We start from the raw sequence: 26,457 nt of genomic DNA, 5'->3' as shown, positions 1-26,457 counted from the left end.
TCAGCATCTCAGCAGTAACAGTGCTGCATAAATATTAGCTATTTAGCTGAGTGAAATGTTGGTGTAAATCTTACATTGTACCACTGTTCCTCCACCTGTGCCCATGCCTGAAATACTTCTTTACAGAGGCTGTGAAAAGTAGAAGCTTAATGGCCATAGAAGCAGAAGTACAAAAATAGGGACAGGCATCTGACAGGCTTCTGCCGGACTGATTCAGCACAAGACTCCTGGATATGACAGGCTGGTGTCAAACTTGGCTGCATCCCTTTGAGGAACTGAAAAATGAGCTGATGCAACAGGCTACAACAGAGTCATTGGTGTTCTGGGACACTGGACACATAAGTAGTCCCAGAAAAAACATATACCTACAGAAGAGCATCTCCCACATCCGAAATGTCACGTGTTTTTCAGTTTGAGGTAGCACTGCTGACCTCGCATCCTGCCAGCAACCATGACTGGCTGGAACAAAGCTCACTGCACAGCCTCACGTGAAACTGCAGCAGTCTCCTAGAAGGGGTTGGTCAGCAGAGGTACCTACGTGATTTTGCAACTTTCTGTGATCAAGACTGCGCAGAATGAGTAACAGGGCTGGATTAGTTCTCTCGAGGTCTCTCTCCAAGTACACTTAAACCAACCCTGATGTGCATGTCTGCCCTGTTCTTTATTTCAAAGGAAAGCTATAACTCAACTCATTGAAGTGCCTGTTCCAGTGTTGTCACTTTATCAAGTTTCTAAGTTTTTCCTATTACCCAACTCATGTAAGAAGCTGTTTCTTGCCCTCTACTAGAGCTTGTGAGGAATGACAGATCTCCACTACTTCTGCAAGGATTTCTGGCAGCTATGTGCTCAAACTTCAGTCCTTTCTTCCTAAACACATCACTAATACAGTGTCTCCTAGACTTTCTCCAACTGTGACCATTTCTTCCAAAGCACAGTATTCCAAAACAAGCACAGCACTCCAAGGTGCTGTGGCTACAGCACCAGCAGTGGCTACAGCAGTGGTTGTAGCCAGTGTGGCTACAGCAGTGGCTACAGCAGAGTCCTTCTCTCCTGTATTTCAGCCTTCCAGATTTCAACAGTCTCAGAAGGATGATGCATTCAGTATGTGATTCAGCGTATTGTCCACATTCCCATGTGTCATACAGCTGCCTGGCCATTTATTTTCATCATCTATTTCTACCTACTCTACTAGTCTTCCCCACACCTGTCTCCTTAATCTTCAATTTTTTTAAAGAGTATTTGGAGCAGAGAGCAACCTTCTAAAACTGTGCTCGTTTTCAGTTTTCCAAATATACCACGTCATACATTTTGACCCATTCCTCTGTATACACGTAGTTATGTATGTCAACTTAATTCAAACAGACAGCTTCTGGAGAGGGATGGAAAACTAGCAAATTATTAAAGAAAACTGCAAAGTATGGCTCTCTTTGAAACATCATCACAGCTGACAAATATGCAGTTATAACTATGCAATATGCTATCCCTCTTTTGCGGCCACATTACAATGACTTCATTTAGTCGGCATTGCTTCCTGGCTTACTTCCAACACATATATGCAAAAATCTAAATAAATCTGAGATAGGTTACAGCTCCTGTTTCCCTCTCACCAAACCATTTATTCTTAGCAAGACAAGAAATTAGCTAGGAAACTTAAGTAAAATGAAGGGATCAGAGAGACTTAAGAAATTAATTTACAGCTTTGCTGATCTTGTGAGATCTCGTAGGTCACGCAACTCTCTTTCTGAGAGCAAAAGATCTATGACAAGGCTCAATATTTCAGTGTAAAAATGAGCAGCATCAGAGCTCATGAAGTAATTGCATCCACATGCTCCTGGAAGGAATGGTTCCACAGAACTTAAAATAACCCTTTATGGTTTTTAAAAACCTCCCATAGAAAGCAATAAGAAACTGCACCTTTTGAGCAAGACTATAGACATTGTTACAAGACCATGTGGAAGAGGGCTATGTTAAAATGTGAAGCCATTTCACAGCTGTTTCTGTGTGACATTTTTACTTTACATTACACTGGTGTGACATCCCTATGATGTTGAGCTCCAGTTTTCTCTAGTCCATAAACTCTGCTGAACACTTTTAGAGACCTGTCTTGCATTCCTGGCATATTCATGCTTTATGATTAAACAGCACTGCAAGTGAGATAATTGTTACAATTTTATTAGGCAAATAACTCTTCCTTGCAGTATTTTTGTCAAAAGCTGGTACATATTTGCCCCCTACTGACTTTGTCCCCTGCCACTTGGCAAGGATTAATTTTATCCACATCTTCTTGAGCAGAGCTAAAAATACAAAGATTGAAGGGGAAAAAAAAAAAAAAAAAAAAAAGAATTAAAAAAAATCATTCATGGTACTATTTCTAATCATATTAGTTCATCATATTTATTTATGAAGTCAAGCCATGTAAATTTTGTCTCTAGTACCAGTGCTGATACTTGGTGTATCAGTTCTAGTAAAAGGGTTTGCCAGTGTGTCACTTCTGGAAAACTACGTAGAAGTAGACAGGATGGTGCGTTTGTAACATATTCAGGAAATACCTAACCCCGAAATGAATTCCCTCACATGCTGAAGTGCAAGCTCTTCTTAAATTCTTTCAGATCACACACTTTCCTAACTCCTTATTGTATGCCAGGGAACTCCCCCTGCAGTGAGTGAGGAATGCAGGAAGATGGATGGAGCCCAACAGTTAGCACTGAGAACCCAACAGCCACAGGTCTGAGCAGTGGGCGCTTTTGGACTTCTGGCTTCACTCTCAAGCCTGAATGCTTACTAGGTGTTGCTTCTGGTACTTCAGGCGTTCTGCTGGCATGTATTCTTTGCCTTTGTTTCATCTGAAAGTAACTGGCTTTATACGCCTGTGGTGGTAACTAAAGCATGGTAAGAGAGGACTAAGAAGAGAGTTGTTTCCAAAGTGAGTGTCTGACTTCAATGAAAATGCTAATATAGGTGAATATATGCTAATATAGGTCTGGCCTCTGACCTTCACTCCCTCTGGAGTGAAGAAGCACTCACCCTCCACCTTCCCCAAAGCCTGACATGCCTCCTTCCCAATGCAACCCATGCCACTTTGAGGAGAGGCATCTTGCTCCCCACTAGGTTCTCAATACTGAGTTATCAAGAGATTGGACACATCACATTTAATTGTCCCCCATTTTCAGGACTACCACATCTACAGCAATCCAGATCTTTTCAGTGCATTACTTTGAAATATGCAAAATACAATTGTGGTTAACAAGGAAATAGGCATTTACAAAATTCCAGGCTTCTATATGAAGGTTTAAGATAAAATTAGACAACTGAAATATGTCCAGTTTGCTCAACTCCAAAGTCATACTAAGAAGCCTACCATCCGCTTTCTCTACACATGACAAGAGCGGTTAGAGAGTCTTATTTGACACAAGAACTCCATCCAGATGAATACAAAACATCTTCTCAACTTACCCTGAGAAAATGCCTGGGTCTAGTGAAATAGACTTACAACTACAGTCAGTCTCTCCTTTGAGTCAGTCTGAGATGTCTGAACTACTCCAAGGTGAAAACTGCGTACGGTCAAACATTTTTTTGCTTGCCAAGCCAGGCAACATTTACATTTTTGTGTTTCATATTTTTATGTATTAATCTTTTCATTTCAAATCCATTTAACGTAACTATAGATGAGCACACACTGCCCAACACTAACTCTCTAGCCACAAACACATGACCAGAACCAATCACTTGAGCTGGAGCAAAACGATAGTCTGTCTTCCAATGATATGCTGACATTAAGTTATGTTGATACAAACAGGCCTGTGCAATCAATATAGATGGAAAACAAACAAATGCCTCATGACTCCTAAGCAGAAAACACATAAATCCGAGCAGCCACTGCAATCAGCTGTAGCTCTTCTAAAATTTCACTTCCCAAAGATGGGAGCATCTAGAACACAGGTTTTATCAGTTTTCTTTACTACAGAACAACTTCACGCCAAGTTGCTGTACACAAGTTTATGAGAGTGAGATGTTTTCAAGACTCACGTTTTTTTCACGTGGACCAAAGCATGGTAGACCTGAAGAATCTTGAAATTTAGTTTGGTAAGATGTGCATTGCTCTAAACAGAAAATAACATACAGAACTAGAGGAATGCTTGCCTTGGGGGAAGCTGACAATAGAATGATACGCTCATGGTGTTGGGTAATCAAGATGACTTGCATCTAGTCGGTTGCAAATTTTACAGCAGACAAATAATTCCCCCAAGAATGACTATTTCCAGCACATCTACCAAAAGTTAATTATTTGTGGAACAGACCATTGTTTTTCATAATCAAATACTGGTGCTTTAAAAAGGCACAACTCTCAGAAATGACAGACTGAAATTAACAGCGGGTCTAAGATTTGGCCTCAAAAACTGGAGATAATGATAAACAATAGGATAAACATAAGCTGAAACAGTAGCAACAGACTTAAAGCCACAAACTGCGTTCCTCTCTGCGTTCAGGTTTTGATGGTAGAGATTCATTAAATCAGTGCAATTTACAGTTTAAACATCCTTCCTAAACTAAATTCGGGCTTTAAAAATTGAAAATCTGCTAAAAGGCAACCCTGCAAATTATGGGACAGAAGTGTACACAGCACAATAAAAGATGTATAGATTTAAAGAGGAAATAAAATAAAAAGGGAAAGAAGCAAGTCCCAATTCCCACTGGATTCTATTGCAGGACACCTGTAGAATTCTATAGAATGCCCCCAACTCCCGACTGAGGAGTCACATGGCAAGGCAGATGGAGGTACAACCCTGCCATACAGTGCAGGGATAGGGGCACCCCTTCTCCACTCTACCTACACGTGCCTCCGCCACTTGCGTCATCAGCAAGGAAGTGATAATAAAAAGTTCTGCAATGGAAGAAGAACTGCTGGGTTTGTTATTATGTCATTGCTCACTTCAGGGTGACTTTAACTCAGGTGAAATCTTCTGACTCCTGCAGAATTACACTGAGGCAGTGAGAGTCTTCCAGGCAGACATGTTTACTCTTAGGCTAATGCTTTAGCAGACTCAAAGGGATGCCACCAAGGGCCTGACTTGGCTATGCAGGATGGCCACGGATTGCAGATAATCAGTGAGACTGCACAGAGCGTGACTGAAGTCTGTCAGGGAACACCTGCTCCCCATCAGCTCAGCTATGTTTACACTTTAGGTTCCAAAGTTTATTTTCTTTCCTACCAATGAGATTCCTTCAAAAGCACCTGCTACTATCCTGACAAAGCATTCTCTCATTTGGTGAGCAAATACCTCATTTTCTAGGGCCGTGTTCCTCTCCCTTTTGACACGTGGCCAAACTGAGAAAGCAAGGCTGGTCTCCAGGGCTTTTCAGAGGAATGGCAGAAAGTTCCACTTAATCCAGAGTTTTATGTTTCTTACAAATCCACGGTGCTACCACTATGCTTACAGACAAAGGAATAAATTCAGCAAAAAGCTGGCCAAAGCCACTTTCCAGAGGAATCAGCTCTGGACCTGAGTGACCTGGACCTGATGGGGAAAAAAGGAAAGAAATGTAATCTCCAAAGCAGAAACTTGGGACACCAGCACAAAGTCATCCAACAGCTCTCTAAGAAAGACACATGAAATGGGGATTTTTTTTTAAATAAAAGACATTTCACATTCTACAGGTCCTAGAGTGACAGCAGTCCCCTCATCTGCTGCAAGCATACGCAATATTCAGTACAGTGATGCACTGAGCAAGCACATAATGCTTATTGAGAACCACGGGGATTAACATTTTGCTTATGGGAACTTTGGGAGTTAAGCAGGGAGAGAGGCACGGCCACTGGTTGCTCTCTCCTACTAGAAAATGTAAACTGGCTCAAGCCCAACAGTGCTAAGTTGTGTGGATTCCTGACCACCAGCACAACACAGGCCCAGACTATGTCAAAACAGATGGTACTTAAAACTGCAGGAGCGGTGCATTAGCCATCCTCTAAAACCCAGCCCCGTCGTCTGAATTCCCACTTGCTGTGTCTGCAACTTGTGATGTATAAATTGCAGATTGCTATTTATATGCAATAGCATATGGCACACTGACATGTGAGGAGTATCAGATGTACACACATGTAAATAAATCAATAATTCAGCACTCTGTGTTTATGGCAACTTCAATAACTTCCCTGTCTACAGGAAGCCATAATAAATAATTGCTTCATTTTGCGTAGAATATTAACTGACTGTAATAGTTACTTTACAATTCACTGCATTTTCAATTTACTGAAATAAAACAATCAAAATTGTTCACTGACTTCGTTTTCCCACTTCATTAAACCAAAATCAATATGGGAAAAAAAAGTGACATTTACACCTACAATCATGAAAAGAGTTCTTACCCAGAGCAAGAACTCTAGAAAAAAAAAAGCATCACTTAAATCCTTCAGCTCTATTTTTAATATTATCCTAACCTTATTGTATCAAATGTTATCACTGATGTCTCGCTTTATATGCAGTTTCACATTTATCAGCAGATTTAATACCATTAGTTTATGAAGATATCTTAGGCAGTAGGCTTAAAGACAGCAAAAGAAGCATTAGGAAACAAGAAATATTTGTCATCATGATAAAACAGAAACGTTACTTTGTTTTACAAAGCCCCAAAAAGTGATCCATGCAGGGGCATCTCATCAACTTATCATAAATATTTGAAGAGGGGATGTAAAGAAAACACAGCCAGATTCTTTTGAGTGGTACTCACTGCTAGGACAAGAGACAACAGGAACAGGAGGTTCACTCTGAACATCGGGAAGCATTTCTATGCCCTGTGGGTGATGGACCACTGGCACAGGACAGGCTGTGGGGTTTCCTCCTTGGAGATCTTCACAAGTCATCTTGACATGACATGTCATGATATTTGCTTGGCAATCTGCTCTGGATGTCCGTGCTTGAACAGGGGTTGGGTCAGATGGACTGTATGAGAACTGTTGAGTCATGGCCAAAACCACTGATTGACCACCTGGTTAAGGTGCAGACAGAGCAAAACACTATCCTACTGGCACAATGCTACTAGATTCTATTAGCAAAATGATGACAGGGTAGTATTTACAGGAAATGTGATGTAAACTAATTTATATTTAAAGAGGCTCAGGTTCTAGACAAGGCATTTGATACCGTGCTGCAGTTCTACAAGGTACTGAAGTTTGAGGTGAATGAACTATGGTAATGACTTCATCCCTTTCTCATTTACACAAGACTTCAAGCAACAGACTTGCACAAAGAACAAACCTTACAAAAATGTATTTCTGGCACTTTTCAGTATAATTTGGAAATGTGGAGCACAGCCAACAAAGAGAGATCAGTAAGGCACATTTTAAAACTTCTACCGAGAAAGTTAAAAGAGTTTGTGTTAGCAAATGTTTCTGAGACCCACAGTGACTTCACATTTTCCATCTCAGTGGATTTACAAGCACAGAGGTTGATAGTGCAGTATCTGGGAGCCGAGTCCTTACTGAGATGTGCAGAGCCCCCCGCACTGCTGGTGACTGCCAGGAGGTTGGAGCAGCCAGTGACACGGTGGATCCCGACTCCCCCACTTCACACTACAACTGAAGCACTGCAGTCTCTGCTCACTCACTCTATTCTATTTGTGGCAATGAGTCTTTTTCTGCTAACATCACCAATTGCCTGGAAAGTATATCCCTCATTTCCTTATGCTGAGCTGCACTTCACTCATGCTGGATGTGTGACTATTTAGAGCACGTACCATGTATAGTAATGTGCCACTCTGAGAATGTCAGTATGAGAAATCCCGAATGAAGAGACGAAATCAGATTGCTAACACTGGTACAACTAAGCTACTGCAATGCAGTTGAAAATGATGTTTAATGATACTTGTTCCTCCATTTTAATTCCATTTACAGAAGCATCAGCTACAGACAAGACAGTTGTAATACTGGTATTACACATAAATCAGGAAAATACCTGCGTAACCCCAAGCATGATTCTAGAACTACAAAGTGCAGAGATGTTACTATTTAATCTTATCTAGTCTGGAAGAAAGTGAAATCTGTTGCCAAGTTCTCATTACTCTGTGGGCATAACCAGCAGTATCACTGGTTCAGTTTGGAAAGACTGTTTTGAGATTGGACATGGAAGGAAATGGAGGTGACAAGGGCATTAAATGACAGGACATTCTTAGTGACAGGAACGTAGATGCAGCTAGTGTAATATAGAGGTCTGTAGCAATGAAGCATAGGAATCTTTCCATTTGAATATTGCTCTGTTAAGTTCCTTAGAAACAACTCCATACCATGTGAAATGAGTCTTTTGTTCAGTACCTGCTGAGACTGTTAATCACCAGGAGATGGAATACAAGCTATTATTAGTAGCCAGAAATCTTCTTTATTCACGGGTTTTGTAGCAAGTGAATTCCGCCAGCAGAGCACTGGATTGTGGTTTAACTGCATAAATACCTGACAGCAGCTGTAGCTGACACTTTACAGAAGGGCACTGCAGCAGGGTCTACGAAAGAGGAGTGCAAGGCTCACAGTCAGACAGATTGCTCACACTGAGCAAAAGCCTGCCTCTACCATCCTGCCTTTCTAAGGAAAACACCTTACAAGTCTTTGCATTTACTGAAGTGAAGCAATAGCTGACTCACAAAGTTTCTACAGTGAATGGCCTATGTTGATTCAGAAATCTCTATTTCATAAACACTGGAAAGAGAGCAGACTGTGTTCCCAAATGATTTGGTGTGTTATAAAATAGCCAGAAGCCATCTGAAAACCACACGAGAAAAGGCTTCAGAGAGAACCATACGAGAAAAGGCCTCCACACAAGAGGGCTGATTATTAGGCACAGACCCTAGCTCTACTCTGCCTTCTTCTGAAGCAAAGGTGGGAACTAAGCACACACTGATCCATTGGTCATTTCTCATCATTACTCTATAACATTCACTGATGATGTGATTGAGTCTTCTTTATGAGTATAATGAGTTTCATGCAAGTGCAGCAGTATCTGGGGAACAATTCAGACACAGTTAGTTATTTTAGCTGAGACTACAGCTGGCAGAGCCCTCGGCTTTGGCAAATCGCTTATGTCCTTGTAATGCAACAAAGCCTTGTCTGCCAGCAGCACACTTCAGCAAGGTTACCACCTTTCTGTGAAGGGCTATTTAAACCTCAAAAGGAATCTAGATATTTGTTTATTCAAATACTCCAAAAGTCAATACTGTAGAGCAACTCCACCACACCTGAACTGCACCCAGCAGCCTTGGTATACACATGGGTGTAGATGGATGAAGCATGAGATTACTGCTGATACCAAGATGAGATCTAGGAGTACCTGGCATTGAGATGACTGTGTGGTCCAGCCTTGACAAATGGTCTAAATAATACCACCTTATAAGATAGGAAAGTGAGCACGTTTATGGTGTGCATGTGTGACCAATCATGTTGAAAGGGAAGTGAAATCCAACAGTCATCTTGAAGAAAACCATCAGCCACACAGAACAGCTGTTTTCTGCCTGGGGGCAACTGTGGGGGCTGCTACAAGCGGGACCCACAGCTTAGAGGTGCACAGGAGCAGGTGTGTACAAGCCCGGAACTGGCACCCTCATACAGGCAGGGAAACTTGCAACACTTGTAAACTTGAGATGGGTTGTGCAGCACTGCTGTGTAGTGTGCTGTGGACCTGAGAGAGAGGGAGATGAGAACTTTGGGGGGATTAGTTACTTGAAGTTGCTTATTCACAGTTGTTTATGAACAGTTCCTTAGTTCTCAGTGTTGTGATTTATCTGTGACATACTCATCCCTGATGTATAGTTCATTGGCTGCTGATTAATTTCATGCCTGTAATAAACAACTTCAATCCTCACTTTGGTTTAAAATATATTAACTGAATAGCATTCCCATGCAGCACACGGCTGCAATTCATCACTCACTGCTATTTGTTCCGGATATATATTATTAAGGATGAGAAATCTGTCCTACAGCTGGTATTGATGAGAATTTAAAAATAAAGCTAAGGATTAAAGAGTATTGTTTAACCAGCTGCAACAAGCCATAGCTTAAAAAAGGTGTGAATAACTCCATCAAGAACCTTGCTCTCAGCCCAGATTTGTGCAGCACCAGCAGCGTCACACAGTGGGGCAACAGAGAGATCCTGCACATCTGCACCAAGGAACAAGGCTCTGCCTTGGTGAGAACCACAGCTGCTGCACTGTCTGGCTCTTCAGCAAGAGAACTCAACCTTGGGATAATCCAATTATCTCTCCACATACGTATGCATATTATTTCCATATATAACTATATTTGGCTTTATTTATAGGTAGATTACTACAATTTCAGATGGCCAGTAAGGAAACAGTGGTTCTGAATTTTCTTGCTAAGTATGGAAAGAACTGAAAGCCACAGAAGTACTATAAATGAACAAAAAGCTTACCTTTCATTGATGAAAGTGTGCACCAGAGGATATCAATATACAACTAAGATGACTAGAATGTAAAATTAAAGACAATCAGATATATTATTTCAATTATTTTGCTAGAGAGGGGTGTTGAATTTCTTATGAGGATATTCTTCCCAATCTCTCAATTTCAAAGGAAGGATTTTAAGTTATTAGCTTTATCTTTTTCACTTTTTTTTTTTTTTTTTTTTTTTTGGTGTGTGTGTGTGTGTGTCTTAAAATACTTCAAAATTGGTATGTTACAATAGACTAGCCTCTTTGCAGAATTACAAAAAATTAACCAGAGGCATACTGGAGACTATTTTTAAGCTGATTTAAATTTAGTTTATTATGCTAAAATGAATTAGAACTTAATTAGATAAGCCACGGAATATCTTTTTCTGACAAGTATTTGATATACTTTTACAATAAGGGGCTACATCTGCTATGCATACAACTGAAACATCTTTCCATAGCACTGCTCAAAGAACAGATATTTGCTGTAAAACATTAAGAGATTCCAAATAAATAAATACTGTAACTGTAAATTTGTGCCATGAACAAAATAGCTTCTAGGAAGTACCCTGTGTGGATCCTTGCATCTCAGCCAAGCAACTGACTATGCTACCATCTTTTCCAGGTTACCACCTGTGTTTTACCTGAATTCTGCCATAGTAAACATCACCATTTTCATCAATACAAGCAGTACAAGCACAGGACCAACATACTCCAGGAATGATCTCAGGTAGTAGCTGGTACTTACCCAAGTCGCGGTGCCTCAGCTGGGGATGCACTAACACAGGACCACAGCATCCCATCACAGGAAATGGGGCAGCTGCAGAAAGCTCAGCTGCTGTTGTGGGAAACATGCTGCAGAAATGGGACACGTTCCCACATTATGGAAAGCAGTGGTTTCTGAGGATAACACACTCAAGAAGCTGGCTTCAGTGCGAGTGTGTAAAAGAGCAGCCATTTCATTCATTTCCCCTTTGTAATCTCTCTGTCCAAATCCATAACTACTGCACAATATGATGTCAAAAACATCATGCAGATAATGACGAGTGGAGCCAGAGGATGAAGCCAGACATTTATTCTTATGTTTCGACTGATATAAACTGGATTAGGAAATCCAGTTTATACTTAATTGTGCATCTTAAAATAAGCTGTTGTAGCTATTACACTAACCTACAAGGAATTCAGATGCTGCTGGCTGTCTCAGCAGCTTTGATGTTAATTCATATTCTGCTTCTTTCAAAAGGCTGCATCCAAAAGAAACACTGCATCAACATTCCACAAATACGTTGTAAAGACTTACTCAGCATATGCTCTGACAATCAGGCATAATTTTATGAGTCAGAGAGGTTAAGAACTTAAGCAAGAGACCTGATGCTGCTGCATTTGACCATTTCAGCGCACTGAGAAAACAAACTGCCTGTCTTCTGCTGATAGATGAACAGGACATCTCAGAAGCTTGGCTTCATGCTCCCCACCAACGAACTCACATCAGCATTCTCCAGCTTCAGCAGCCAGCCAGCAGGACTGAATAGCCTCTTCAGCAGCTGTCACTTCTGTGTTTTTCTAACCTGGGAGGAACAGAGAAGCTCCACTGCATTTATGCTACATCCTTCATCAGCATGCCCTCTACTCCCCACCCAAGCTTTGGCAGCTTACTGATCACACTGAATAAGTCACCAATGATCAGTTAGCAGCCTGAGGAAGAGATCTCAGATGGCAAGCACAGCCTGGGCTCAGAAGAGGTGTTTATTTGCAGTTGTGCATTCTGGTACCATAATGCTAAAGCAACGGAGGCTCATAGAGATGAAGTAAGATTTCTCAATGAAGTGTCACAGGTTGGCATGACCATATGGGTCCCACCAACCTGACTAAGTTTTCTCACGTAATACTCTAGAAACCACAGTGAACAATGCATCTAATAGTTGTGCTCATCCTGCTATGCATCCTCATAATCTTCTCTGTATGAAAACCCTGCTGCTAAATGAAATCAGTTGTTTCCCAACACCAGCTATAAAACCAGTGCAGTTGGAGATGGATACCACTTGCCTACCATCAGAAGCATTAGTTGCAGCAGACAAAATCTGAATAACAAAATCTGAATATGCAGAAACAAAATGCTTTTAAAAAAAAAAAAAAAGTAGACTGTAGATGCTTGGGAAAAAATCTGATGCTTAATACAACAGAACCTCCTGAAAACCCTCAAGTTAGAGATGCTAGCAGAGTAAAACCCTCTGGACACACTACAGTGCCTGTAAAATTATGCACCCTGGAAGTACCCTAAACTTGCAAGCAACTCTAAAATACCTGGGATCCTTAGGTTTCCTGATTTGAAATACAGGAATTTTTCAGCTCCAGCTTTGTTAATTTGCATGGCCGAATATATCCAAGCTCAGACATGCAATAAGGATTCTGCTAGTAATCCCATAATCATAGAATCATGGAATATCCTGAGTTGGAAGGGACTCACAAAGATCATGGAGCCCAACTCCTGGCTCCACAAAGGACCACCCAAAGTCCAAACCCTGTGTGTGAGAGCACTGTTTAAGCTCTCCACAGCACTCAGGGCGGTGCCCACCACCCTCTGGTGCAGATCCTGTCTCTAACCCCTCCATTGATGCAGCTCCATGCCGTTCCCTCAGCCCTGTCGCTGTCACACACAGCAGAGCTCAGCGCTGCTCCTGCGCTCCCTGTGAGGAGCTGCAGCCGCCATCAGGCCTCCCCTCAGCTCCTCTGCTCTGCGCTAAGCAAACCAGGGGATCTCAGCTGCTCCTCATTCATCTTCCCCCGCAGACCCTTCACCATCTTCATAGTCCTCCTTTGGACATTCTAATAGTTATATATTCTTTCTATAGTAGTGCACAAATTGCACCCAGTGCAGGAGGTGATGTTTCACAGCACGGAGCAGAACAGGACAATCCCTCTCCATAACTGGCCTGACCACAAAACAGTCCTCACCAGACTTTGTTAACATTGACTTATTATGCCTTTCAAAACTTTATCAAGCAAGAATAAATGCCACTTTAAAAAAGAAAAAAAAAAAAAAAGAAATCAAGACAGACATACTGACCAGCCTTTCCTAAACCAGGGAGTTATCTGGTGTCAGGGGTCTGTGGTAGAAGACCAAGTCACAGCTTTTACTACTGCTTTCTACCATCTGGCCAAACATGACACATTTCAGTTTTTTATACACTGTACTATAAACACATACTAAATTTAACTTTTGTATATGAGCCTTACACCTGCAAAATCCAGAGTATCGAGCTGCACATAATAAGAGAGATTTACCATCCATGGGACGGTTTGTTTGTGCCTCTAACTCCTCTCCCGACAACACCACCCATCACCATGGCTCTCTGCAGAGAATCTCCCAGAGCTTGCTGCTATAAACACACACAGCAAAGCGCTGCTAGCAAGTAAACTTGGCGGAGGCCCGCAAAATACACAACTTAACAATCAAGGGCCTTGTTGAGTTGGGCTTTTATTGAATGCAACCACGGCCCTTGTCTCCCCTTTCTGTTTATAAGGCTTACCAAGTATATAAACTATTGCTCTTAAATTATGAGGACCCACATTTATGAGAGCAATTATCCTTTGTTTGTTTAGAAAGGCTATTTGTCTGTCTCCTGCATTTTAAACGCCTCCCTCCCTCCATTGCCTAAAGGGAAGCAAAATGTTTGGATTTTTATTTGAGGGTGGGCTCCATCTGAAGTTCCCCTAATGAGGGGAAATCTCTGCCATAACCTCTGGCTGGGGGAGGAGGAGAGGGGAGAGATAAAGCCCTGCTCCAGTTCAAATGAAAGGGCAAAGGAGCCGTTTGGAGGAACAGATAATGTTCTTGCTTTTATACCTCTATAAAGTTCATTATAAAGTTGGGCTGGTTTTGCTTAAAAATTCATACTGTGAATCCAGGAAGAAGTGCCTTGCTGTTGCTGTGCACTACAGCAGGGTAGGGACCGAACACTTGCTTAACCCATCTTTTGCAGCTGAGATGAAAAGAACTCACTACTGGGGAATTAAAAAGAGCATGCTATCCCTAGAGGATACGTGAAACTACGTCTTCCAAAAGAATAAAATATATATTTGTAACACTATTCAGAATTAATACTGCCAACATAAAACACATTTGAGGTCTGCAAGTGAGCATACTTGGCTGACTGACTATGCTTCCCAGCAAGTTGTCAAGTACCTAGCATAGATGGATTTCCTTTAATGGCTTCAGAAAAATGATCCTACGTATCAGCTGTGTCATTCCTATAGCTCCTACAAGCCTTAGACCTGAACAGCCCTGTGGCCTGTAGCCAGCCCGGAGGAACATTGCTCTTCCTTCTTCATCAGAACGTGCATTATGCTCCCTCTGCTACACAGGGCATCACTCAAATGGATCACCTGAAGCCATTCATTTCAAGCTATTTATTGAAAATTTAGTTGCCTAGCGAACAGCAGCAGAGAAAGGTAACAAACTTTTGTCCACTCCTTTCCTCAGTCACATATCTCACAGGCAGCAAAGATCCAAAGTTTAAATATGAGATTCTCTGTGTAGTGGAAACGCTCCATCACACTTCAAAGGGTGAAACTCAACAGAAGTTGTTCTAGGAGAGGATGCAGGGACAGATCTAGAGGATTGGAGCTGTCACCTTGCAAAACAGGAGTCATTTTAGCACAAGCACTGTAGAACTGAACCAAGAGAAGGGAGCACAGGGCTGGCGGGTGCAAGGAAAGCTAGTTGGTGGAAGGATACCCTACATACCCACCTGCCACTGCAGCAGAGAACAGAAATGAGCATGGAAAAGATCTCAGAGAAAGGTTGTAGTTTTTATCAACAAATCTGATGAAAAGACACTTCGGGAGTGAAATATATTTTCTATATTAGAGGACTCTTAAATGACGTGGAAAACTCATGCCTTGAGGTACAGTTCAGTGGCAGTTTTGTTCTCCATGTAGCAGCTGCGCATCACCTAGGAGACACATTTCCTGAAATCCTATGCTTTAATGCAGAGAGAGGAAAACACCAGACACTTGCAGGCTGAAAGTGCATTTAGTCCTTTAAAAGCCAGAAGATAGTGGTATTCATTAATATGGTTTGCATGTCCAAATGCAAGATGATTGGCAGAGATCTTGTAATGGGAGTTTGTGGCACTCATGTCAGACTATAATAAATGAGCGTATGTTTCATGAAGCAGGATAACCCACATTCTCAAACAAGGCACCTCTGAAATAAAATTACAACTTCCCCTTCTCTCAGAACCTACTTCGAAGGTTAAATGAGTGCCATCATATTTTTAGTAGAAATACGAAATATTCATCCTGAAAAGCATAAAGATGAGATCATACAATAACCAAATGCCATTCTTGCTTTTCCAGAAGCAGTCTTTTTAACTCCCCAGTCCTCAATTTATGTATTTTTTTTTTCAAACAGTCAACAACTGTTTTTATGAAGTAACTTTACGCCATGTCCTAAACATGAATTTTATAGAAAGCTTTTGCTGTAAAAGAGTTGTCTGGTTTGATTAATAGTCATCTTGAACAGGAAATACTTGAATAATGCGAATACATCTTGGACACAGATCTGGCTCACAGTAGGTCTTTTGTGCTGCAGAGATTAACCTGGAACAGTTCCCACTGATACTGCTTTAAAAAACTCTGTTGGACTGCAATATGCAAGAGACCAGAAACTCATTCTGCAGGTTTTAAACCATCCAGCTTGAGAGGGGAATTTACACAGGTTCCGCCAACTATGGACAAAGAATAGGAACTGCTCCGTTACTGAGCTGTACAAACTGGTGTTTTGGTCAGAGCATGTCAACTCAACAGAGTTAGAGTCAACGCCGCCATTAAAGGAAAGACACAGACTGCTCAACATGCTCACTGGTAATCTAGAAAATGCAATTAATGGGAAAATAATGAATATGATTGTAACCTATTCAAAGAAGTGAAGATAAGGACTTACCCTGAGGGACTGCAGAAAATCCTTAATCACAGTCTGTTCTTGGACACAACATTAACAAGTAATTCAGTGGCTAGATGTGAATGAAATTCATTTGGGACAAACCTACAGGCATGCACAGGGAAACATAGGATTCTGCCTATCAAGTGACAGAGCTGACAGTCGCTACTCAGGAGGAAGATCTTGGGATTATAATGGGTAGTTAGTTACATGAAGTAGTTCCAAATAAACATTATCTCAACAGAGAAAAAAAAAAAAAGAATAGGAAAAAAAAAATCAATCATCGTCACAGAGCAAGAGTACAGTTTGGTACTGCATGCAGTTCTGGCCTTCTCCTCATAACAGCTCAGTATAGGCAGAGATGGCACAGAGAAGGACACTGATGACAATCAAAGGCAAGGAACAGTTCCTGCATGAAAAAAATTACTAAATGCTCTTCAATAAGAAAAAGAGATGATTGAAAAACAGTATTCTGAAGTTTCGTGCTGTCACAAGTGGCACTGAAGAGCTGTACAGCGTTTGTTTACTTTTGCAGTAGAGAACAGAAGAGTCAAACCAGCCACTGACAGGCTCAGAATAAGATGGCAGTGAGGTGGGACTTCACACAAGTTGTAGTTGGATGATGGCAACATTTGCAGAACAAGACTCATCACCTCTCCTTCTGTCCTATGCATAATGCTTATCGTTCTTGTTGAGCTCCATCACTGTTCTACATCTCACTCCTTCCTCCACTCACATGGACTTTAAATCATGCAAGAATGCCATATAAACTCTTCCAATAAATAGATGACTGAAAACACATTATGCTGCAAGTGTGAAGAGTTGCTGTCTATTCTACGAAGTATTGCAAGCATGATTAAAACTGATGAGTGCTTTCAAGCCCTTAGGCTGACTGGAAGGTGCAATTAAATGTTCCTTCTTGTAAGAACAGCTGGAGCCAAATGGTAGTGAAAAACTGGTAAGGGTCAAAAGTCAAGAAAGTAAGCTGTGAACCAGGTCAAGGAAAGGTCAAGTTGTAAACAGACAATCTGGCATTTAGAACTTAAAAAAACAATAATATGCAGTCAATGGCTTAAGCTGGTAAATATGCTTCCTAATAAGTGTCTGAAAAAGAGAGAAAAAAAGCACAGCAGGAGATAGGCATTTTCTGACACCAGCACAAAAGGAAGGCAGACCAGGTAACACAGATGCCAGCACTGTAACACAGAATAATGTACCTACGGACAAGTTGTGCATGGATGAGCCTTCAGCTTTCTAGCACTACTTAGGGGCTTCCTGAACTTAGGAGAAATGGAAAAATAATAATTCTCAGACCAATCCTTGGAAACAGCCTTCCCACTCCCTATGTAACAGCCAATGGGTCTAGCTAGTATTACTTCTAATGAATATAAAGTTCTTCAAAGTTGACCAAGCTTTCTGGTTAAAGTTTTAAAGCTTCTGACAAAGACCATCTGCAAAAATCATACAGGAGAGTTGTCATCTATTCCTGACCACCTGCCGTGCTATACCACAACTGTGGTGGAAACAAGGGAAATTTTATTTCCCCGCAAGGCTCTGCAAGACAAAAGCATCCAATGGCTGGTGTTAGACACGGCTTTCATTAAAACCTACTCAAAGAGGAAAGGAGAGCATTTTTTCAGCTATCCAGATCTCAGGATGAGTACACAGAACTGTAGTAGGTATGTGGCAAGAAAAGACAAGGCTTGAGACTAACATGATCTGCACGTTTGTGCTTATTAATTTCAGAGAAAAAAAATGCAATTCACAAGAAAGATGAGTCATCTCTTCAGCGTATGAGAGACAGCAGAAACTCAGGGACAGGCTTACAGAAGCAGCTCACCTACAGAAGCCCCCACTTCGGAAAGCCTGGCATGAAAAAAGCAATTCATTTCCAGAGAACAAAGCGGCAAAAGCTGCTGATGTAACCTGAGGAAAGGAGAAGGGCACTGGTGTGGGAAGGAAGCACAAGCCCGAGTTACTGCATCTGCTCCAAGACCACAGACAGCTGTCAAGGGCTGCCTTGCCACGCTGGTGCCATTTGTGCACAGTCAGTTCAGAGTAAGCGCATGGTGACATTTCCCCAGAATGCGTTTTCCCCCTTTGGTATTTCTCCGCTCAGGCTCACGCCTGAGATCCTCCAGAAATCAGAGACACCCCAGGACTCCAGATGGGCTCCCGGGGAATGCCGAGCCCTGCGGCTAGCAGCACTGCACACATTAAGCACTGCCCAGCCAAAACATGACTCATCTTCCTCAAGTGTGCTGATGTTGTGGTGCCCGCTGAGCCCCATGCAGCTACACCCAGCGGCCCTAAGCAGTGCCCACATGCAAAGTAAGCAGCTTTTGCTGTCCTGCAGCTGCAAGGACAAGCACTGCTCTCAAGTGGAGCTGGATGACTTCTAAAGCTGCGTAAGAGGCCAAGGGTGGGCCGAGAGGGCAGGGAATGTACGCCCATTGAATGCTTTAATGCCAGGAAGGGAGCAGTCAGTTTTAAGTGAAGCTGATTCAGTGAATTGTTCACACTGACCTTCAGCACTGCCACGATTTTCGCAGGGCAGAAAGGTCACTTCTGCAATTACGAGCAAGTCTATCAAAAACATTATTTTAACAGCAGTGCTGAGAACACAGCAGCTCTGTGACTGATAAAACAAGGAAACTCCACCAAGGTGTTTTCAAAAGCTTTAGTAAGGGGAAGAAAGCAGGGAGAGCCACTTAGTGAAAAAGCAGCAAAACAAAACACATATAGCACAGAGTCCACAGGACTTCAGTCTCCATGTTTTAAAACATTCTTTTCAGTGTCGTTGATGTTTCTGAAACAGTCTGCAGTATGCAAAGAAAGATGAAGAGTCCCATAATTAAATTAGGTTAGAACCAAGATCCCCTTAAGCTATTTGTAAAGGAAGAGGTACCACCTAACAATTTTATTACATTGCTTGTTTGCTTGCCTAAGTATTCTGAACACCTGCAGGGAACAGATACATAAACCAGGTGGTTTATGAATAGGTGGCTTGCACAGTGGCAGCAATAAAACACTGATGAGTAGGACTTAATCAAGGCCCCAAGAGCCTTCAGAGGCACGTGGACAACCTTGCTGTCTGCATCCTCCTGTGCGTTGTGTATGGGCAGGTTCAGCAGCAGAGCCCACGAGGGTCTCCTCCCATGGGAGTGCTGCTGTCTCAATCTCACAAGTCAGAGCTTTCTGTGGGAATCAAGACATTCATCAGAAAAGCAATTACAAATATATTTTGATGCTCAGTCTGAATCTTTAGGAGTACGGTTTCTGTAGTAAGGAGGAACACTGCTGTAAGAAAAAACTATTTCCTTCATTAGTTTATACAATTAATTATCAGTGAGGCAAATCACAATCACCAAGATAGACAGCTGCAGTATTACTAACACACAGCCAAAAAATTGGGAGAAGTCCTATCCTGCTGTCATGACAAGTATATAGAGCATCACAATATTTTTTGATGACTTTCCTGCATAAAAATGAGAAACTAGTGCATTCATCTCAGCCTGCTTCTCTTAACTGGTTTCACCTGAGCTTTTGCAACTTCTCCTGTTATGTCTTCCTGAAAGACTGCTGTCATACTGCTCCATGTCTGCCTGATGATTCAGTTTAAATGTTTATGCAGGAGACATCTCTACCTGTTTGCCTACCAAGAGAACTCTGCTTAGCCTTACCTTTCTATTTCTTTCTCTTCTTGGCATGAGCAGCACACATTTTGAAAGATCTCACCTTAAACAATTGCTGCCCATTGCCCTAATTTCCTGTAGTGTTTTTCACAGCGCTCATTATTTTTCATAGCACTACCAACTGTAAAACCCCTACTTCACAATACAGGCAAGCATGTTCTCATCATAGCTTTTATCTCCTAGTGTGAATGGATTGTGCAATAGAGCACAGCACTGCCTAATCTCTGAAGTTATGAAACAGAATAAATAGTAATTTCTTCAGCAGGCATCACCCCTAAGAACAAAAGATGAAGAGCCACATGTGCATTACCTATTGCTCCATGCTTCCTAGAGCCCGCTGGCCCTTTTGCAGTTGTCCTCTTCCTGGCTGCCTGCTGCTCTCCTGATAAAGTGGCCCTATTTCATTCTTCCAGGTCCGGTCTGTAGGGACCAAGAGGCTCCCAGCTGGGAGGAAACTCGATGCTCCTCACCTTCAAACCAATCAGACACAAAGCTCAAAAGCAGACCTGTATTGCTGTTTTATATCCCTAGCTCTTCACACTCTAATTCGCTTTTTGTAGCTTCTGTCACCTTTGCACTGCTAGGAAGGAAATGGTACAAAGCTAACTGGAGAAACAAAATTGCTAAAGAAAAAAAGCAGCCAATTGCCTGGTTCATGAGGTACAATGCTGTTAACAGTTTCACGAACCTTGTAATTCAGCCAAATTATGAGGCAATTAGGAGGGGGTGGGGGAAAGTGCAATTACATCCTCCTCCTGCACACCCAACAGTCCTTCACCGTGGAAAACCCTTTCCTTGTCAGAAGCAAAAGGAAAACAAAAGCAGAAAGTGCATGGTCTAAAACACTGGATTCCAAGTTAAACAGCTGTGCCTAACCAAAGCACTCCTGCATGCAGTATCAAGTTTGACTCTCCCTGTGTGCTTCTTTGCAGGAGGAGACAGTGTTGTGCAATAGTTTCATTAACTGCAGATTTTCTGAAATATCTTTAAAGAGACACACTTTAAATTTTTTAGCTTTTACCATCAGAAGGTTTATTTTGTCTACTGAAGTTGTCTGCTCATCGCATGCAAGCCCTTTTATGTAGCTGGAGGAAAGCTCAACAGTGTCAAACAGTGTGCATTTCTTGCTGTATCCTGGACAAAAATAGATGCTTCACTAACCGAGTCTTTATTGGCACATGAAAAAGTGCCAATAAATGATTCAAGAGCTTAAGCCTAAGGAGAGCAAACAATTTAACACTGATTTTGGTTTCCTTTTTTTCTTAAATAGAAAAATCAGGGACTTAGAAACTTACAAACTTATGAACAGCTCAGAATTTAGACATCGTGTTTGTTCACTTGACTTGTTTTCAAAGAATTCAGAAAATCTTTATGTTGTAGGCTAGAGTAACTTAGAAATGCTTGATATGTTTGCTATTTTTATACTTGCACAGGACCTACTTGATGCCAACATAAAGAATTATTTAATCTGGAATTCAGCATGCATACTTGCAACTTCTTCCATAATTACTCAACTTTACATTCATACTGCATAATGTTATGAAGCACTGCTGGTATTAAAAGAGTGGCAAAACTCTTCCACTTTCACTCTGATTCAATGTGACCAGAAAGTTTCCTTAAACACAGGTATTCGCTCCAAAGCAGAAACTTTTGATCTTTATAAAAAAGTTATGATGACAGGAAAGGACCCTAACATACAACTGGCTTAACCCAGCCAGACCAGTATTTAACTTTTTATGTATTTTACTTAAACAAAATGCATGTGACCCTAGGGAAAGCAACGTTAATAAACATGATCATATAAACTTTACAGAGAAAATTCAATTTTACCTTTAATAGTGTCTGTCAAATAGTAAACTTTATTATAAGACCAATAATTCTTAATCAGATTCTACCACCAAAATCAGGTGTTTCATTTTCAATTTTTAACCAGTTTGTCCAATTGCTTCTTGGAATATGTCATGCCCAAAGTAAGATGAAAAGTACCAATGAAAGGGCAATTCTGGTGGAAACTGGACCGATGCCTTTACTCTTCTCTGTCCAGGAAAATTTTCCTTGACCAAAAAAAGCATTCCTCTCTGCTTACTCTGAGATTCCATATCTGAGAAGCAGAGATGCTAATCTAAGAGCAGAAGGACTAGAATTTGTCCAGAAAGCCATTCTCAAACTTGATTTAATTGTAATTTCAGATTCACACCACACTGTTCTGAGAATGTGGCCCAAATTCTGTCCCATAACAGCAAGAAAATAATTATGATAGAAATTGATCACAGCTCTCTCTACTTGCTTATTCTGAGTCTCAAGAATTCTTTATACTGTACTGCTATCCTCCTCTGTGCTTACTCCTCATCTTTTCATTTGACATTTCCAGAAATGCTCCTGGGCATTTTCACGCTGCCCTCATTGCAGCATTTGCAGTGTACAAATGTGCACAACTTGGGTTTTCCCATAAATCTACTTTATGCTTAAGACACCATTGTTCTTTACATGCAAACCTGTAATTTGCCAGACACTGATTTCTTTCTCAATCCATAATGTCTTCAGCATATTTAAAGGCAACTCCTTGTACGTTAGGTTAGCGCATCGTTAACTCTCTCAGGGATGCTATTTACATCTCTTTCTGAAGAACACATGGAAGAGCTCTTGCCCATTTGGAAATTCTACATGGAGTCAAGCTTTCCATACAAAATGCAAGCACTCAGATTTCCGGGAGCCATCAGTTCTGAACGCTCTGTTCAAGACACTGCACCCAGACTTGCCATAAACAATTGCTTGAGTTTCTGCAATGTGGCATAAGAAAGACAGTGATGATGCAAACATAATCTTCTGGACAATTGTTGCATTTCATCCACACCATGGAAATAAATCTGCATGATTTCACACAGCTGAAGTGTCTCAAGAAAAACAGCAGTTTGTGATCCACTCTTGCAATTTCAACTTTGTCTTGTATTGCTGTAGAAACAAAAAAAACCCTCGTCCTTGCAGAGTCCTTTCTGAGCATAAGCAATGTATTTACAGCTTAGAAAAGAGAAACTTGGATTTTGCTTAAGATTTTCTCAAAACATAAAAACACTACATGGGAAAAAAAAGCTGTCTTATACAATATAGAGCTTACAGGTAAATGTTGCAGTCTTGTGGACTGTCACAGAATCGCAGAATCACAGAATGGCCTGGGTTGGAAGGGACCTAAAGTATCATGAAGCTCCAACCCTCCCACCACAGGCAGGGCCAACAATCTTCCCATTTAATACTTGACCGGGCTGCCCTGGGCCCCATCCAACCTGGCCTTGAACACCTCCAGGGACGGGGCATCAGGACAAAATGACAGGGACTGACATGAAATAACTAAGGAGGAGAAACTTCGTAGAAATGTAATTTTGTTATTACTTGAATCTTCTACTCTCTTTTCTAATAATGTTGAAAAACTGCTATGCTGACTTAGTCATGGGTACACCCAAAAACCTGCCATAAATTCAGTACTTATCCTATGGAAATGGAATAACGTATGACACCTACAAAATATGTGCATATTGATAATGTCATAAAAACACTATTTTATGCATATTTCAGTCTGTTATAGCAACTATTTAAAAATTTCTTATGACTTTTAATGAAAATTGTAGTTCTAAAGGTGGAAAAAATGCAAATCAATTGCATCCTTCTGCTCTAAGTGCCATTGCAGTTCCAAAGCAGACAAAACTTGCATATGCAGTACTGTATGAATGAGCACAAAGCACATCTTCTATGCTCTCTGGAAATAAAAACATAACCAGTTCTTGAGAAATTCCTCCACTCCATTACCTGATATGCTGGACAGCTTGGATGTACATTTCCAGTGCTTACTCCTCTTCCAATAATTTCAGAAGATCACAGGTTTCCACATACTCTTAAGATTACTCTAACTTGAGAACAGCACTACTTGAGCACACATGTGGACAGAAGGGCTCTCCAAAGTCAGAAGCATTAACAAACATAACAACAGAACAGACCACAGCTCTGCAGAACATAACACAAACTGTGAGGAACAGATATTTCAAATAAGGCGAAATGTTCCAGCGTGTTTCTGCTTGCAGAAAACTTTCTGAGTTCAAGCACCAAAATAGCAGCTGCCCTTGATTAACAGCTTGCTTCTGCTGTTCTGGATACTACAAACCTGTCACGCCAGAGGACAGAGTTACAAGATATATTTCTTCAATGCCGAGCCAGACACAGGAGGTTCCGTACCATCACCTGGGTTGATACAACTCCAAGTGGAGCCGCATCATTCACCAGGTTGCTGAAATGCTCCAGCTGTAATAGCTTCTTATTGTGTCACAGCACTGCATGACTCTCATACTGAGAAGTTTGGCTCTAGCTCAAGTTTTAGCAAAGCAGCACCAGTCTTTTCTCTCACATTCCAGTGGGAATGGATAACTGAGACTTAGGTGGCATGTGTTGTGCTGCAGCCAGAACAAGGACAGAGTCAAGAGGCCAAATGTAGCCCTCAGAGATGCCAATAGGTGTCATGCTTCCCATCACCTCATGACCAGGGATGCTAGAAGAATAAGTTAACCCATAGTTTGCTATAGGAAGACCTGATGCACAACTTTGCAGTCATGAACTCGAGCAATGCGTGACAGTTGCTGCACCTTCAATACCAGTGACTCATGCTGCAATTGGGAGATATGCAACAAGAATGAAAGAGAATACAAGACCAGACCCACAAATCGAGAATAGAGACCTGTGGGCAGTTAGCATCAGGACAACGAAATCGAAATGTGAAGCTACTTAGAGTAAGTCTGGCACAGGATTTCCAGCGCTTAACCTTTGCTTTCGAAAACAGAATATCCAGACATTGGAAATGAGATGAATGAGATGAAGGTATAGGTTCACTCAGCCTCTGCAGACTTGTAAGATACATGAAATAATACACTTCTGTTCCCAAACAAATGTCTTTTAAATGAACAGTATGGAACCACTGCAAAGTCTCCATGGGGAGAAATGTTTTAAGTACTCATTGCTATTGCCATATAACTACCCCAGACACTATTCTTGCTGCTTGCAGATGAATTCAACTGTTTAGTGACTTTAAATGACTGTTAGAAGCAATCATCTCTGCTGCCTTTATTTTTCAATCTTTATAAACTTTTCTCCCCACATGTCTCTTCCTCATTTTAGTACAAAATGTGCTCCCAGGGTGAATGCAACTGTCAAGAAAATGACATTGTTTATAACAAGATTGATTCAAACTATATTTATAAATTCTCTTTCTTGAATATTGGTTTATAAAATCCCAGTTGTTTCAGTGGAATTAAAAGAGAACAGGGAAAACGTCCACAAAAAAAATAAGCACATGATTAAATCCAATCTTTCTTTGTAAGCACACGTTCCACACTGCTGGATGAAGCTCCACATTATTTCCAAATAATCTTTACTGCCATACAAATGGGTCCATTGTATGAACATTTTGGATTGGACATACAAGCAGATAACACAGTCGTGTTCACTTAATACTATAACTAAACCCAGGCACATAAGTCAGTACACAACTTATCCCAAGGTCAACCATTGCCAAAATGGTTTGGTCAATCTAATGAGAAACTAAGGGAAAGAGTCCTGAGAACTACATCTGAAGGCCCATAGCACCTTTGCTAAGGCACACAGTGTTCCAAACTATCTCTCACTGCATTTGAAGCATCAAACTACCCCTCTCAGGGAGGCCTTAATCAAGTCATATTTCATCCTGCTACTGACTGATGGGGTATCTCACCAGCCTTTCTTATAAACGCAACAGAATAAAGCAGCACGTAGAATTGCTGCAGGATAAATCAATTCTCCTTCCTGTATGATGCTGTGAAGAGGGCTACATTGCACCCATTCTTCTAGCAAAATTTCTACGTAGGTATTCATAGTACGAAGACTTAACAAACACAAAGTGCTGGAAGTCTGTGCTCACAAGACAAAAGCTTGGAGCTCATTTTATATAAAAGTGCAATACAGGGACACGGCTCTGGTCTTATTTACAAGAGCATAACATGAGAGAATGAGGATAGAGTTTAAACATTTTGCTCGTATCTGTCCATGCCAAAGTACAGGTATGGTCCCTGCACGGTCTGCTAGACAAGTCAAAGAAAGTGATGGCAGACAAAAACCAGATTGAACATTTCACCAAAGTGGTGATGTGCAGCCAGATCACCTCGGCTAGGTTGAACGGCAACCACAACCCATACTGGCCTCAAAGAAAACTTTCTCTAGAAACCTCCACCCATCTCTAATTACACTTTTAAATAAAAATTCCACTTGCTAAATTCATATAATATCAGAAATTTATTGATGCTTTTAAATTATATGAGCCAAAAGGAACTAAACCATGCTTGGACTAACACATTTTTCCAACACATTTCCAGAGTTG

The 26,457-nt window shown here is 41.2% G+C and overlaps 1 protein-coding gene across 31 annotated transcripts in view; it reads right to left on the bottom strand.

Moving 5' to 3' along the window:
* FBXL7 (F-box and leucine rich repeat protein 7) overlaps positions 1-26,457 on the bottom strand; it is a 312,912-nt gene that overhangs the window by 12,665 nt on the left and 273,790 nt on the right. The window contains exon 1 of one of the 31 annotated variants that reach the window (XM_042835048.1): positions 11,915-11,997. The exons of 29 other annotated variants lie outside the window; for them this stretch is intronic. Coding sequence is in view for 1 of the 2 variants with exons in the window: in XM_042835044.1 (XP_042690978.1) it covers positions 10,410-10,416 (7 nt within the window). In the remaining variant the exon portion in view is untranslated. Of the gene's footprint in view, positions 1-10,409; positions 10,449-11,914; positions 11,998-26,457 lie in introns of those variants that run through there. One more of the 31 variants, XM_042835044.1, reaches the window with a different exon arrangement.

The sequence above is a fragment of the Centrocercus urophasianus genome, unplaced genomic scaffold (assembly GCF_019232065.1).
Source record: "Centrocercus urophasianus isolate 14NV4802_14NV808 unplaced genomic scaffold, USGS_Curo_1.0 seq_11, whole genome shotgun sequence".
Taxonomy (NCBI): Eukaryota; Metazoa; Chordata; class Aves; order Galliformes; family Phasianidae; genus Centrocercus; species Centrocercus urophasianus.
This window is presented reverse-complemented; position numbering and strand designations above follow the sequence as displayed.